The sequence below is a fragment of the Lycium barbarum genome, chromosome 1, assembly GCF_019175385.1.
Source record: "Lycium barbarum isolate Lr01 chromosome 1, ASM1917538v2, whole genome shotgun sequence".
Taxonomy (NCBI): domain Eukaryota; kingdom Viridiplantae; phylum Streptophyta; class Magnoliopsida; order Solanales; family Solanaceae; genus Lycium; species Lycium barbarum.
This window is the reverse complement of record NC_083337.1, coordinates 2656140-2671394: the sequence shown is the minus strand read 5'-3', so window position 1 is coordinate 2671394 and position 15255 is coordinate 2656140. Positions and strand designations below refer to the sequence as shown.

The window sequence follows — 15255 nt, the reverse complement described above, 5'->3', positions numbered from 1 at the left end:
ATCAACGTAAAACTATTCAATCTATGATGAATTTTCATTTATAATACAGAGATATAATATTTGTGGGGTTAAGATAAATTTTATCAAAAAATATATGTTTAATTAGGATTCATATAATCGACTTCTCCATTTTATTTAACATTGAAGCATCGTTATCATTGTTGTTGTCGTTAGGGGAAAAAAATCTATAGCCAGCTTGGAAAAAATCCATAGCTATATTAATTGTGAAGAACAAAGATTGAAGCCAATCTAGAGCATTGAACAAAAATTAATAGTGAAAAGTGTATCAAAGTATTTTATTAATTACATGGAAATCCCTCGTCCAAGTTCCATGCATGTTTCCACATAGGTAGATAATTTTATTAACTTGATGATCAGTAAATAAAATAAAAATATATCTTTTTTTGTTCCAACATAAATATCTACTCCATTAGATCCCTCCAAATTAGTTTCAGGATTCCTTATTATTATAGAATAAAATAACTCAGGAGGAAGCCAGGTAGGACTATTTTATGCAATATCAGCATAGCTTGGTAGAATAGTGTGATCTTTTATTTTATTTCTATTAAAAGTGTTAAAGTTAGTGTCTATATCTTGTTCAAAATTAACTTTAATTATCTTCCATTAGATTCTTTTATCTAATATTAACTTACTAAGAAAAAAGTTTCATTTTTCCCTGATCATAACACTCTAATCTCATGAGGACAATTTTTAATTAAGGAGTAAAATTTGTACCTTTTTTCTTAAAAAAATTAGACATGAGTAGTTCACCAATTTCACGCCGGCATGCTCCAACGGAAGATTCTCACCCCATCTCAGTTCCGACAAGACAATTTGCTACAAATGTACGAATGAACCAAAAGTAAAACAAATGATAAAATTAAGCAACTTCGAAATAGCTTATTGCATGCATGCAATAAGGGACCCACATTTTGGTTCAAATGTTGAATTGACCAGCAACCCCTTATTACCAAGAAGTTAGATGGAGAGAATGAATATCGATCGAGCATTTTGATAGGTTTCTTTATATTTGCATTTAAAGTTTGAATCTTGAAATGTTAGGTTTCTTTGAATGGTCTTTTCGTGATTATATTTTTCTTTCCCATTTTCAAATTTTTTAATGATCTGATCTGTCTCTGAGACAACTTTTAACAGCTGATTTTGAGAGAAAAAAAATCATTCACATTAAAGTTCTAATCTTTTTTGCTGAATTATATAGGGAATGTTCATTGTTTCCCTATAAATAGCCAATCTTTGACTCTCTGACTTGCAAGATTTCGTGTAATCAATTCATTGAAATTCAATTTTTTTTCTCCTTAAACCTTAGATTTCTCTGATTCCTCTTAAATTTTCCTTTTGTGTTTTGAAAAAAACTTTCTATAGCAATTATCCTCTATAATAACGTTTTACTATAACCTCCCAAAGTTTCTTTGGAACCGATTTTTAATCCTATGTATATTATATGTTCTCGATGACAGCATTTCGCTATAGTAACCAAAAAATATCCAGACAAAAGACGTTATTGAAGAAAGATCACTATGACGGCCAAGTATTCTTTGGATTCGATATTTAATCATATGTTATATTACAGCTCTATAATAATATTTCGATATAACGGCCGACGTTGTTACATATATATTTAATGGGGAGTGTTCATTTTTCCCTCGTAAATAGCCAATCTTGGCTCCATCGCCGGCAAGATTCATGTAATTAATTGATTGAAATTCATTTTTTCCCCCATAAACCTTAGATTTTCTCTGAGTCCTCTGAAATTTTCCATTCGGGGTTCTTTTAAAAACTCTCAAATTTTATGTATCTTAAGAGAATCATATATAGTTTTGTGGGAGATGAATTTTCTATTCATATACTGTTAGATCTTTCTATAATAGTCATCGTCCTTTATAATAACATTTCACAATAACAACTTTTCTAGAACCGATTTTTAATCCTATATAGATATGTTCGCCATGACAACATTTTGCTATAGCAACCAAAAAATATTTAGAACCCAGTTTTTTGTAGTATCAGGGAATGAAAAAGAAATCGAGGCCAATAATTACACCTCGTTTTCTTTCAGATTCAAAACAACTTCGTTCTTTTAGTGGAAGCAAGATAGATACCTCTTTTCCTCTAGTCATCGTCTCATAACGTAATAGGTGGGAGGATATTTTGTCATTTATATTACGAAAAAGTGTCAATCCTAGAGGAATCTAGGCTTAGCTAAGCTTAATTCTACAAATAAATAAATTGGCGAAGAAAAGAAACTAAGCTAGGAACAGTGACCTTTCAGAACCTCAACGGGGAAAGTTACATATATGGCGATGACTTAATATACTGCCAATATTTGTCTAGCCAATAACTAATTCTGTAACTGTTCTAAAGTCCAACTGTCTATGACTAGGAATATTCATCTTAATTAACTAAGTGGATGGGAAATATGTAAAGTGACATAGCCACCCCACACAATGAAGGGATAGCCACCCCACACAATGAAGGGGATTCAACTTTCATCGAAAAGTTATATTGCGCAAACAAAAACAAAAAGATTAAGTTAATATTCTTAATATTAGAGAAGTATAGGATCAATTATCAGGGATGACATCTATATATACAATGGTGGATCTAAGAGGACAGAAGGGACTTCATTCAAACGCTCTTTGCCGGAAAATTGTATATATAAGGTCAAAACTATTATTGATATTGATTCCTCTTACTTTTTTTTTGCGTGTTTATATTGTATATTTTGAATTATTTTTGCAAACTTCTCGACTCTGCCACCACTCCATTTATATACTTTATGTCGTTAAGGTATATATTGTCCTTTATTTAGCAATGAAGTATGATTATATCATCACAAATCTTGAGATGCATTAATTGGTACGTACGATGTGTGATTGTGACTTCGTTTAATTTCAAGAAACTCAAAAGTACATATGGCGCACACCATCGACTAAAAACAAAAAGGGTGAATATTCAGTTGATTATTTTATCTTTCTTGGAGTTAAATGGCCTAAAAGAATTAATAAAAGAATTAAGTTTAATTATAATTTTGTTTTAAACTGTTGATGATGACCAAATTAATTAAGTGGTATATTCTTCATCTTCGCCGCATACTTGTGTTAATTGATGCCCCTCCTTAATTAAATATAATGAAATTAAGGACCATAATGGCCTATATAAACCTAAACATCCCAATAAACCTCTACAATTTCATGCAATTGCCTTAGAGCTAGCTCATTACAAGTTTTTTTTTTTTTTTTTTTGGCAAACCTCATCTTCAAGAATGGCTAGTTTTAGGTTTTGGTTTTGCTTAATTCTTGTCTTGCTTTCATGTCCTCGCTCTGAAAGTCGTCCACTAGAGCCATCTTCACAGAAGAGAAGGGAGACAATGATGGAAACTGCCCGAGAGATTATAAAGGAACGATTGAGACATGCAATCAAGTACGATGTGGACCGATATAGTCCTAGAGGACCTGACCCTAAACATCATTAGGGTAGTTTTTCTTTTTAGTATGTTCTTGAAAATAACAACGGTTTTACTATTTTGGTACATGCATGATTAACTTTAAAATTTTCATTTTCCCCTTAATATCATGCTTTGACAACTATTGAAATGTGACATGTTTAAGATCATAAGTTCTACGTATACTTTAGTACATGTGCCAAAATTCTGTTTTCCTTTCTTATAAACTTGGCCTCGGCTAGCAAGTATGCTCTCTAACTTTGGGTGTGCACAAGTAGGCACTTCAACTTGTATAAAATTTAACACGTAAATACAAATGCTAATGTGGCACTGACGTGGCACATAAATTTTTGAGGTGCCATGTCAATATTTTTGTTTACGTGTCCAACTTAATACAAGTTAAGGTGACTATTTGTGCACATTCAAAGTTGGATGACATACTTGCCAGCTGAGGCCAAATTAGAGGGTATGCTTATGTACTATGCCTTTTATAAATGTTAGACGCAAGTGTCCTTTCAATATGCCAATGTGCATATACATGATGTATCTAAATATATATAAAAAATATAGATTCCATCTGTACCCACTTCTACTCCAACTGAGTGGAGTCGTATGCGTACGTTAAGCTATGAATATAAGGGTTAAAAGGTACGACCTATACAAAAAATACAGAATAAAAAGCTATTAAAAAAAAATAACTATCTTGGCATTAATGTAAAATCAAAATAGTTTTAACTTGAAGTATGTCGATGGACAATTCAAGGTGTAAGATCACATCAACAACATGTAATGAACCTAGTAGATTTGGCTTAAACTTCGTATACGTATTAAAAGATTCACTAAATAAATACTACAATTAAGTAATAAATTTGAAACTCTAAAAATTAGATGAGATGTTGTAAAATACGAAATTCAGACTCACAAAGTTAAAATTCAAAATCTGCCCGTGCATCGCCCATAGAACGTCATTTAATAGCACTAGTTGGAAGTATAATACTTGTTGAGTTTTCTTCTCTCAATCCATTGGACACTTAAGCTTTTCTTACAAGTAATTGGCAAAGAAAAATCATCTAGCAATTAATGGGATATGTAAAGCGACCTCTAATTAACCTCAGCATAAATGTTCACACACTTAATTTTGGGCAACTTACAAAAATGACTACATTTTTTTTTTGGGGGGGGGGGGGGGGGGGGGTTAGGCATAACTACACTTTTGCTAATTACATTTCGTAGCTATAGTAGATTGTATTCAAAACTCGGCTGAGTCAGATTTCACTGTATTCAAGTTAGATTTCGTTGGATTCAAGTCAGATTTATTCAACTAAGCTGTATTCAAGTCAAATGTATTCAACTCAACTGTATTCATTTGTAGCTACTTTTATATTGTATTCACTTTATTATATTTAAAATCAGTTGTATACAAAAAAATATCCTTCAAAATACAAGCAACAAATACATAAAGAAACACTGTATTTTACACTAAAAATTAACGAATACACTCAAAATACTGAATACAAGAAATAAAATGCACCCCCAAACATTGAATTTTGCACTAAAAATTTAACGAATACACTCAATTACTGAATACTAGAAAGAAAATACACCCCAAACACTGAATTGTACACGAAAAAAATTAACGAATACACTCAAATGTACACCTCCATCTCAGATACAAGAAAATAAAATACACTCCGATTTGAAATATAAAAAAATAAAAAGCTTAGATCTGAGCCGGCACGCACGGCAACGTCGTCGTCATCTGGTAAGGATCCAACCAGTTTTTTCCATGTATTCAATACAAAAACAAATACATCTCAAGCAACAACAATGATAAATACTCAGATCTGAGAAATACATTCAAATCTGAGAAATACACTCCACCGTCAATGATGTTTGTTGAACTGCTGAAGACGACGTCGTTCAACGAATTATATATATCACCGTCGGTAGCACTGGGCGGACTGTTAGGTTGCACAAAATTATTCTCACATTCCGAGTCCATATTAATTATTATTAGTATTGGGAGAAATAGACAAATAATATGGAGAGAAAATAAATATCTGAGTTTATTCGAAGCTCAGGTGAGACTGGAAGCATCTAGAAAGAGGTTAAAAGGAAAGGGACAATTTTGTTATTTGTAATATAGATATATGGTATGGTAGTTGCAGTAATATCGGTTATGGATATGATGGTGGTCGTGACAGTGGATACAGTGGTGGTGACCGTGGAGGTGGTGGTTACGGTGGTGGTGGCTATAGAAGAGGTGGTGGAGGAAAGAGAGGGTGTTGAGAAAAAATATTGATACAATGGAATAAGAGAAGATGGGTTTTAAATTAGTTACCTTGTGTAATTGACATACAAAATTTAGCTATGAAATATAATTTGGGCAAAGTATAGCTACTAAATATAAATAAGGCCAAACGTTGTCTATACCATGCAGATTTTGATGAAGTCCATCCATTTGGTGGTAATTGGCATGTGCCACTTTGGTTGGCTACAAATTGAACGTTGGAGCCAAAGGCAAATTCTTGGAGCCAAAGGCAAAATTTGTGGATTACAAATTTTGGATCTTTTTCTTTTTTCTTCTTTTTGTGCTTGGAGGCCAAGTTTGGTCTCCTATAAATGGAGAGTCATTCTTCCATTTGTAAACACACCAACAAAGAGAGAAAGAAGAGTGAGGCATTCACAGATAGGAAAATAGTCTGTGAGGAAAAATAGAGAGTGTGAGCGATATTGTAGTGAGGTGGAAAATCTTAAAAGAGGGTAATTTCTTTTGAGTGTGTATTGGTCTTTGGAGTATTTTACTCAGACCTACAAAGTGTAAAATCCTTTCTATGGTGATATCAGTTGCTCTTCTCGGCCTGTGGTTTTTCCCTTTTGGGTTTTCACGTAAAAATCTTGGTGTCATTATCGCTCTTTTTTATTCTTGTTGATTAACCGTATCACGGTGCTACATTGTTATTTCGCTGTAAATACCGTGAATATTATTTCTGTGGCGGGTTTATTCCCAACAGATTTCCCCTTACATTTGAGAGTATTTTGCAGTAGGCCGGTAATCAATGTAAAACTATTCAATCTATGATGAATTTTCATATATAATACAGAGATATAATATTTGTGGGGTTGAGATAAATTTTATCAAAAAATATATGATTAATTAGGATTCATATAATCGACTTCTCCAATTTATTTAACATTCTAAGAACTAGAAGAAGAAGAAGATTGCACATCCAGAGGATTAGAAATTATAGGGGAAGATGGTTGCAAGGAGATAATAATGTTGCAAAGGCTGCTGTCAAATATTACAAGAAGCAATTCAATTTAAATCTGAAAAACAGAAACAGCAGTATTCTTGATTGTATTCCTGAAATCATCACAGCGCAGAATAATGACATGCTGACCAGACTACCAAATGAGGAAGAAATTAAGCAAGCAGTTTTCAGTATGAGCAAAGAAAGTTCGACAGGACCTGATGGATACAATGGTATGTTTTTTCAATCTTGCTGGACTATTATTAAAGCTGATCTTATTGCCTTTGTTCATGAATTCCTCTCTGGTAAATTGTTAACTAAGTTCTTTTCTCATACTTGCCTAACTTTGATTCCTAAAGTAGATTCCCCCACTAGTTTTGCTAATCTTAGACCTATAAGCTTGAGTAATTTCACCAACAAAATTATTTCCAAATTCTTGCTAATAGGTTGAATCCTTTGTTATATGTCCTTATTTCTGAAAACCAAAGTGGATTTGTTTCTGGTAGATCAATCACAGATAATGTGATGCTTACTCAGGAAATAGTCCATGGTATTTCTAAAACTAACAACGGTGGAAATGTGGTTTTAAAGCTGGATATGGCTAAAGCCTATGATATGCTATCATGGACCTTTCTTCAAAAAGTGTTAAACAAGTTTGGTTTCTGTTTGGAGAAGTATCTCCAATGTGTGGTATTCCATAATCATTAATGGTACTAGACATGGTTTTTTCTCATCTTCTCAATGTATTAAACAGGGTGATCCCATCTCACCTTCTCTTTTTATCATTGCTGCTGAGGTTCTTTCCAGATCTCTCAATAACTTGTTGAAAAATCCTGATTTCACCCCTTTTTCCATGCATAAAAATGGTCCTCAGATTGTTGATTTAGCTTATGCTGATGATATTGTCATCTTTAGTAGTGGTAATTCAAAATCCATTAAGTTGATCATGAATCTGATTAAAAAATATGAGACTGTCTCTGGTCAAATGGTCAATAAGGACAAAAGTTTTTTCCTCACTGACCCTAAAACTTGTGCTTATAGGATTAATAGGATCAGAGTCAAAACTGGTTTTTTGGATAAAAATTTTCCTTTTACTTACCTTGGTTGCCCTATATATATTGGTAAAAAAAGGTTGTCATATTTTGATAACATGCTTGCTAAGATCATTAAGCGGTTAAATGCTTGGCAAGGTAATATGCTCTCATGTGGTGGTAGACAGGTCCTTATAACATCTGTTATTCAGTCTCTGCCCATTTATATGCTATCTGCTATTAACCCCCCTAAGGGCACCTTGGAGCTTATTGAGAAACATATTGTGAATTTCTTTTGGGGTGCTATCAATGGTAAAAACAAATACCACTGGACATCATGGGAAAAACTGTGTTTTCCCAAAAATGAGGCAGGTATTGGCATTAGAAGTATGGATGACATCTCAAAGACTCTAACTGTTAAAAGATGGTGGCATTTCAGAGTTAGTAAATCAATATGGGCTGATTTTTTAGTGGCTAAATACTGCCCTAGAATGTACCCTATTGGGAAAAAATGGTGTTCTCACAATTCACAAGCATGGAAACATCTCTTGTGGGCTAGAAACAAATGTGAAAATCTCATCACTTGGAAGATCAATAATGGAAACTGCAATTTTTGGTGGGACAACTGGACTGAATTGGGACCTTTGGCAAAGCTCTGTCCAAATCACATGAATAGAAAAAATTCCAAAAAGAGAGTCAGGGATTTCATGATTGATAACAGATGGGACCCTCAAAAGTTGTATAACACTCTCCCTAGTCAAATTGCACTTCACATTCTATCCATTGAAGTGGGGCAGAACAACAAGGAGGACTATGCTATTTGGAATGCTACGAAGGATGGTCACTTCACAAATGGTTCTGCCTGGAATCTAATTAGAAGTCATAGACCCGTTTATGGCACTATGAAGAACATATGGCACAAATCCATCCCTTTCAAGCAATCCTTCATGTGATGGAGGATCTTCTTTGGCAGAGTTCCTTTTAATGAAGGACTTATCAGGTTTGGCTCTCAGGATGACAATGATTGTATGTGCTGTTTTGTACCAAAAACTGAAACTTTGCAACATGTTTTTGTCGAAGGAAGAGTTGCTGAATATATCTGGAAAGCAGTGGGGCAGTGGGCAATCCTTTGGGAATTATTCATCACCAGATCCCAATCAGGGGGTTACTTAATGAATGGTGGAAAAAGAAAGCTAATAGTAAAGTTCACAAGCTGGTTTTACAAGCTGCTCCCATCATGGTATGTTGGGAAATCTGGAAATCTTGGGTAGCATGTAAGAGTATAGAATGGTCACTCAGTGTATTTGGAATATAAAGTTGTGCTACAAGATGCCTTTCCTAGCATTGACACGAGTGGTACCTAGGATAATACATGTACCATGATAGAGAAACTCAAGCCTATCATTAGATGCATACTTGTTCATTGGATGAAACCTACTACTGGTTCTGTTAAGGTTAATACAGATGGAAGCTACATTAAAGAGTCTAACAAGGCAGGGATAGGTGAGATAATCAGAAATGACAATGGAGACTTCATGCTTGCCTTTTCGGTCCCAGTTCAAGCTAACAGTTGTTCTCAAGCTGAAGCTACTGCTGCTAGATTTGGAGTAAATTGGTATCTACAGAATGGGTTCACTAATCTATATATTGAGCTTGACTCTCAGATAGTCACCAACATGCTTATCCAGAAAGGCACAAGCAACTTGAAACTCAACCACATTATCAGTGGCATAACCAGTATGCTCACTAATACCAATCATCACATTTCTCACTGTCTAAGGGAGGCTAATCAAGTTGCAGACCTATTAGCAAAGTTGGCTTCTACAAGTGGAATCAGGACCTTATATCACTCTCATCATAGTCTTTCTAGAGAGGTAAAGGGATTGATTCAACTTGATAAGTGGCAAAGTACCCCTACTTTTAGAAGGAGATATGAAAAATGTAATTTTTTTGTAAGCTAATTTCTTGTTTCTCTAGGGAAAGGACTTTGTATGGGTTATTCCTTTCCTAGATTGCTTGACAATCTTTTTTTTAGACTTGAGGCAAGGTTCCATGTCCCCCTCTTGTCATTGTAAGTGATTACTTAATATTACATGGTAGGGGTCTAAGCCAAACCCCTCACACCTTGGGCTCACAACCTAATGGTGATGACTTAATTAAAAAAAAAAAAAAAAAGCATCGTTATCGTTGTTGTTGTCATTAGGGGAAAAAATCCATAGCCATATTAATTATGAAGAACAAAGATTGAAGCCAATCTAGAGCATTGAACAAAAAATAATAGTGAAAAGTGTATCAAAGTATTTTATTAATTACATGGAAATCTCTCGTGCAAGTTCCATGCATGTTTCCACATAGGTAGATAATCTTATTAACTTGATGATCAGCAAATAAATAAAAATATATCTTTTTTTGTTCTAACATAAATATCTACTCCCCATTAGATCCTTCCAAATTAGTTTCAGGATTCCTTATTATTAAAGAATAAAATAACTCAGGAGGAAGCCAGGTGGGACTATTTTATGCAATATCAGCATAGCTTGGTAGAATAGTGTGATCTTTTATTTTATTTCTATTAAAAGTGTTAAATTTGTGTCTATATCATGTTCAAAATTAACTTTAATTATCTTCCATTAGATTCTTTTATCTAATATTAACTTACTAAGAAAAAAGTCTCGTTTTTCCCTGATCATAACACTCTAATCTCATGAGGACAATTTTTAATTTAGTCATAATCAAAAGTATTTAAGGAGTAAAACTTATACCTTTTTTTGTCTTAAAAAAATTAGACATGCGTAGTCCACTCATTTCACGCCGGCATGCTCCAACGGAAGGTTCTCACCCCATTCCGGTTCTCGACAAGACAATTTGCTGACTACAAATGTAGGAATGAACAAAAGTCAAACAAATGATAAAATTAAGCAACTTCGAAATAGCTTATTGCATGCACATGCAATAAAGGGACCCACAATTTGGTTCAAATGTTGAATTGACCAGCAACCCCCTTATTACCAAGAAATTAGATGGAGAGAATGAATATCGATTGAGCATTTTTATAGGTTTCTTTATATTTGCACTTAAAGTTTGAATCATGAAATGTTGGGTTTCTTTGAATGGTCTTTTCCTGATTATATTTTTCTTTCCCATTTCCAAATTTTTTTAATGATCTGATCTGTCTCTCAGACAACTTTTAACAACTGGTTTTGAGAGAGAAAAAAATCATTCACATTAAAGTTATAATCTTTTTTGCAGAATTATATAGGGAGTGTTCATTGTTTCCCTATAAGTAGCCAATCTTTGACTCTATGACTTGCAAGATTTCGTGTAATCAATTCATTGAAATTCAATTTTTTTTCTCCTTAAACCTTAGATTTCTCTGATTCCTCTTAAATTTTCCATTTGTGTTTTTTTCCAAAAAAAACTTTCTATAACAATTATCCTCTATAATAACGTTTTACTATAACCTGCCAAAAGCTTCTTTGGAACCGATTTTTAATCCTATGTGTATTATATGTTCTCGATGACAGCATTTCGCTATAGTAACCAAAAAATATCCAGACAAAAGACGTTGTTGAAGAAAGATCACTATGACGGTCAAGTATTCTTTGAATTCGATATTTAATCGTATGTTATATTACAACTCTCTATAATAATATTTCAATATAGCAGCCGACGTTGTTACATATACTCCATATTTCATGGGGAGTGTTCATTTTTCCCTAGTAAATAGCCCATCTTGACTCCATCGTCTACAAAATTCATGTAATTAATTGATTGAATTTTATTTATTTTCCATAAAACATAGATTCTCTCCGAGTCCTCTGAAATTTTCCATTCGGGGTTCTTTTAAAACCACTCAGATTTTATGTATCTTAAGAGAATCATAATAGTTTTTGTGGTAGATGAATTTTCTATTCAAACACTGTCAGATCTTCCTATAATAGTCATCATCTTTATAATAACATTTCACAATAACAACTACGTTTTCTCTAGAACCGATTTTTAATCCTATATAGATATGTTCGCCATGACAACATTTTGTTATAGCAACCAAAAAATATTTGGACAAAAGACGTTATTATAGAAATAATAATATAATGTCCAAGTTTTATTTGGAACCGGTCTTCAATATTACGTTATATTAGACGTTCTTTATAATAACATGTCGATATAGCAACCAAAAAATATCCAGACAAACCACATTGAGATTTCATGAGGTGTTCATTTTACCCTTATAAATAGCCGATCTTGAAAGTAAATATTTTTCCCTTAAACCTTAGATTTTCCAAAAACAGTCAGATTTTATGTATCTTTGTAGAATCATAGTCTTTGCTGGATGGATTTTCTTTCCATATATAGCTACCCTTTTGGCTTTACTTAAAGAACCTATAAATTTGATCTACATTTGATAGCCAAGAACCTAAAATGGCTAATATTAGAGCATCAAAAAAGATGAATGAGAAAAAAAAAGTTCCACAAAGAGGACTTGGTGTTCCTCAACTTGAGAGGATTAGATTAGAGGAACAACATAAAAAAGATTCAATTTTTCAATCAGTACAATGTCCAAATTTTATACCAACATCATCAAGAACTGATTTTTCTTCAAAAAATTGTGTCTTTAGACCAAATCAATCTGCCCCATTTCTTGAAAATTGTCCTAAATTGTTGAGGGATGAGTATAATCTTGAAGGTGTGAATAAAAAAGTTGATCATCATGGTGTAGTTTTTGGACAAAATGTGAATTTGCCTAGTGGACCCCATAGTCTAAGGTTTCCTCTGCTGCAAAAATCTCGACAGTATCAGCAAACTTCTAGTTCATCATCAATGGTAAGTCAGCTTTATCGAGCGGTAAGTACTCCTTCATTGTTAACTAGAGGTTTCGCGCCGAGGGTGGATCCACAGTTGCGGGTTCACGTGAACCTAGTAACTTTTTCCCCGTCAATTTATATATGTTTACAAATTACCTAAATATCTATAAGTATTTGACCGTGATCCAAGTTACCCCTCTATCCCATTTTATGTGAATGTCTTTGATCGGGCACAGAGTTTAAGGGAAAAAGAAAGACTTTTGAAACTTGTTGCCTAATATAAGTCATAAGAATTTTTATGACAGTAAATCATTTCATTAAGGTAAAATGAGAAGTTTGAAGTTAAATTGTTACTAAATATAGAAATATGTCATTTTTTGGGATTGACTAAAAAGAAAAGAGTAACACATAATTAGGACAGAGGAAGTATTATAGTATATATTAGTTTGAAGTCGTAGTAGGAACCTATTAACTTCAAATCCTGGATGCGTCTCTATATGTAGTCGCTTTTGTTAGGGTGTGTTTTACACGCCAATGTAGGACTTCCCTGCACGAATTCGGATTTAGTCGGACCCCAATGGGGGTACAAAACACCGGGTGGGAAATCAAGAAAAAAAGTCAGCTTCATTAAACATTTGGAGCTATTTATATAAGTATTATGGTTAACATGTGTATAGTTTTGTTTTCTTGTGTTTGAATAGCTGAGGCAAATGACTTTTGTGGAAATTGCAGGTGAATGTCTCATCAGGGATTTCATCGTCATCATCCGTACAGAGTTTTCAGATGGAGCCACCTTCAAGCCAAAGTTATTGTGGCTGTACTAATTGTTTACCTCTTTGGCCTGAAGATGTGAAGGTAATTCTATTAGTCTGCTTGATCATTCCCCTAATATAATATGAGACGACGAGATGCCGAAATATAGGTTAAGTGTCTATTAAACCCTGTGTTGCTCGGACTCTTCAGAAATGTCACCAGGTGCATGTCGGATCCTCCAAAAGTAATGCATCTTTGGAGGATCCAACACGGGTGCAGCTGATTATTTAGCTAATGTATCCGAACTCCCAACCGTTACGCGATTGGGATGTAGGGGCAGATGTAGATCATAACTTATGGGTTCATCCGAACTTAGTAGCTCTTGTTCGGACTGTACAGACCTCTCTATAACAACATTTCTCTATAACAACCATATTTCCTTTGGAACCGATCTTTCATGTTATGTTATATTATATGTTCTCTATAATAACATTTTGGCTATGTCAGCCAAAATACATCGGGACAAACGATGTTGTAATAGAGAGGTTTGCCTGCACATGTGTTAAGAAATCCAACCCAATAAATCAAATGAGATGTGGTAGAATCTGGAACTCGAACACATAATGTTCAAGTCCTAGATTCGCCTTTCGGGTTTGAAGCGGAACTCACTCACCAAAGATAGAATGCTGGGTTTATATGTTGTGTTGCTCATAAAGTTGACGTTTATTTTTCTGATAGCTACATTTTGGTTTGTTGATCATGTAATATAGATGGCTGGCATGAAGAGGCGTTATCCATTCTCTCCAGAAGACCCGCCCATCCCTTCATTTCGAGGAAAATTTCCTCAGTGCTGTGTTTCCCCTGTATCTAGATCACATGAATCTGTTTCCAGCAGCAATGATTGCTCGGTTTATATAGAAGATGGCGATGCACTTAAAAGGTTCTATATCTTACCTTGAAATTGCTTAACTTTAATACTCGAGAGCCTGATAATTATTCATTTTGACATTTTTGCAGGGAAGTTGTTTCACAGTCAAGAGCTTTGTCCGAGTCCAAACCATCGACTTCAGTAAGAGAAACTAAAGCTCGCAATGGAGATTTTCTCAATTTGGCTCCTCCAGCATCAGCTTTGCCACATTTGGAAGCAGTAAATCCGTGTTCTTTAACTAATTCTGCCCCACAAACACTTGAGCTATTTGACTATGTACCTGCTCAGGTGAGACTAAGTAGGCGTTTGGACATAAAAAATGTGATATTTTTGAAAAAAAAAAGAAGTAACATTTGAAGTTAAGTTGAAAAAGGGTATTTGGAAATTGAAATTGTGTTTTGGACATGCATTTAACTTGACAAAAAGTTGAAATTTTGTGAGTGGAAAAGATTTTTCAGAAATTTGACGAACATGTCTTCAAAAAAATTTCAGAAAGCAATTAAATATATAGCCAAACATTGTTTTGAACTTCTTTTGAAGAAACGGAAAATATTTTGTATGGACAAACGGCTCCTAAAGGACTTAAGCATTTATATTTTTGTCCCTATACTGTGCTTTTTGATCTCGGTTTCACTATCTTCCGAACGTGCTTAAACTACAGGTTGCTGCTGCACAGCATACTCCACCTTCAGGCCAAAGCATATCATTTCAACAACCGATCCTCAGATTCTTCCCAACTGCAATGGTGCAAATTGGTCAAGAACGAACTCATGGAAGCGACTTTCATACTGAAGTAGGAGGAAAAGTTGATTTGGAATTGAAGTTATAGAAGTTAGTCCATGCCATATGGTTGTGATGTCCTGGAGAGTAGGCTCGTTAGAGGTGTGTCCGCGAGACTTTAATTCTTTTACATGGTAGAGAACATTCCTTCGAGCGAATGTCCTACCATTTATAGCGATTGTTAGTAGAAATTTGCATATGCAAGAAAAGTATGGTCATATCCAAATCATAGAAGAGAGGTTTT

The 15255-nt window shown here is 34.1% G+C and overlaps 2 protein-coding genes across 2 annotated transcripts; both read left to right on the top strand.

The window, feature by feature from the left end:
• Window positions 1-3283: 3283 nt before the first annotated feature.
• LOC132627088 (uncharacterized) lies at window positions 3284-9016 on the top strand. Its single transcript, XM_060342189.1, has 6 exons — window positions 3284-3441; window positions 5626-5745; window positions 6667-7026; window positions 7161-7404; window positions 7469-8694; window positions 8746-9016. The coding sequence occupies exons 1-6, from the start codon at window positions 3284-3286 to the stop codon at window positions 9014-9016; spliced, it is 2379 nt and encodes a 792-aa protein (XP_060198172.1).
• Window positions 9017-12167: 3151 nt separating this feature from the next.
• Window positions 12168-15060, top strand: LOC132627078 (uncharacterized). Its single transcript, XM_060342172.1, has 5 exons — window positions 12168-12569; window positions 13283-13405; window positions 14074-14243; window positions 14321-14519; window positions 14893-15060. The coding sequence occupies exons 1-5, from the start codon at window positions 12168-12170 to the stop codon at window positions 15058-15060; spliced, it is 1062 nt and encodes a 353-aa protein (XP_060198155.1).
• Window positions 15061-15255: the final 195 nt, after the last annotated feature.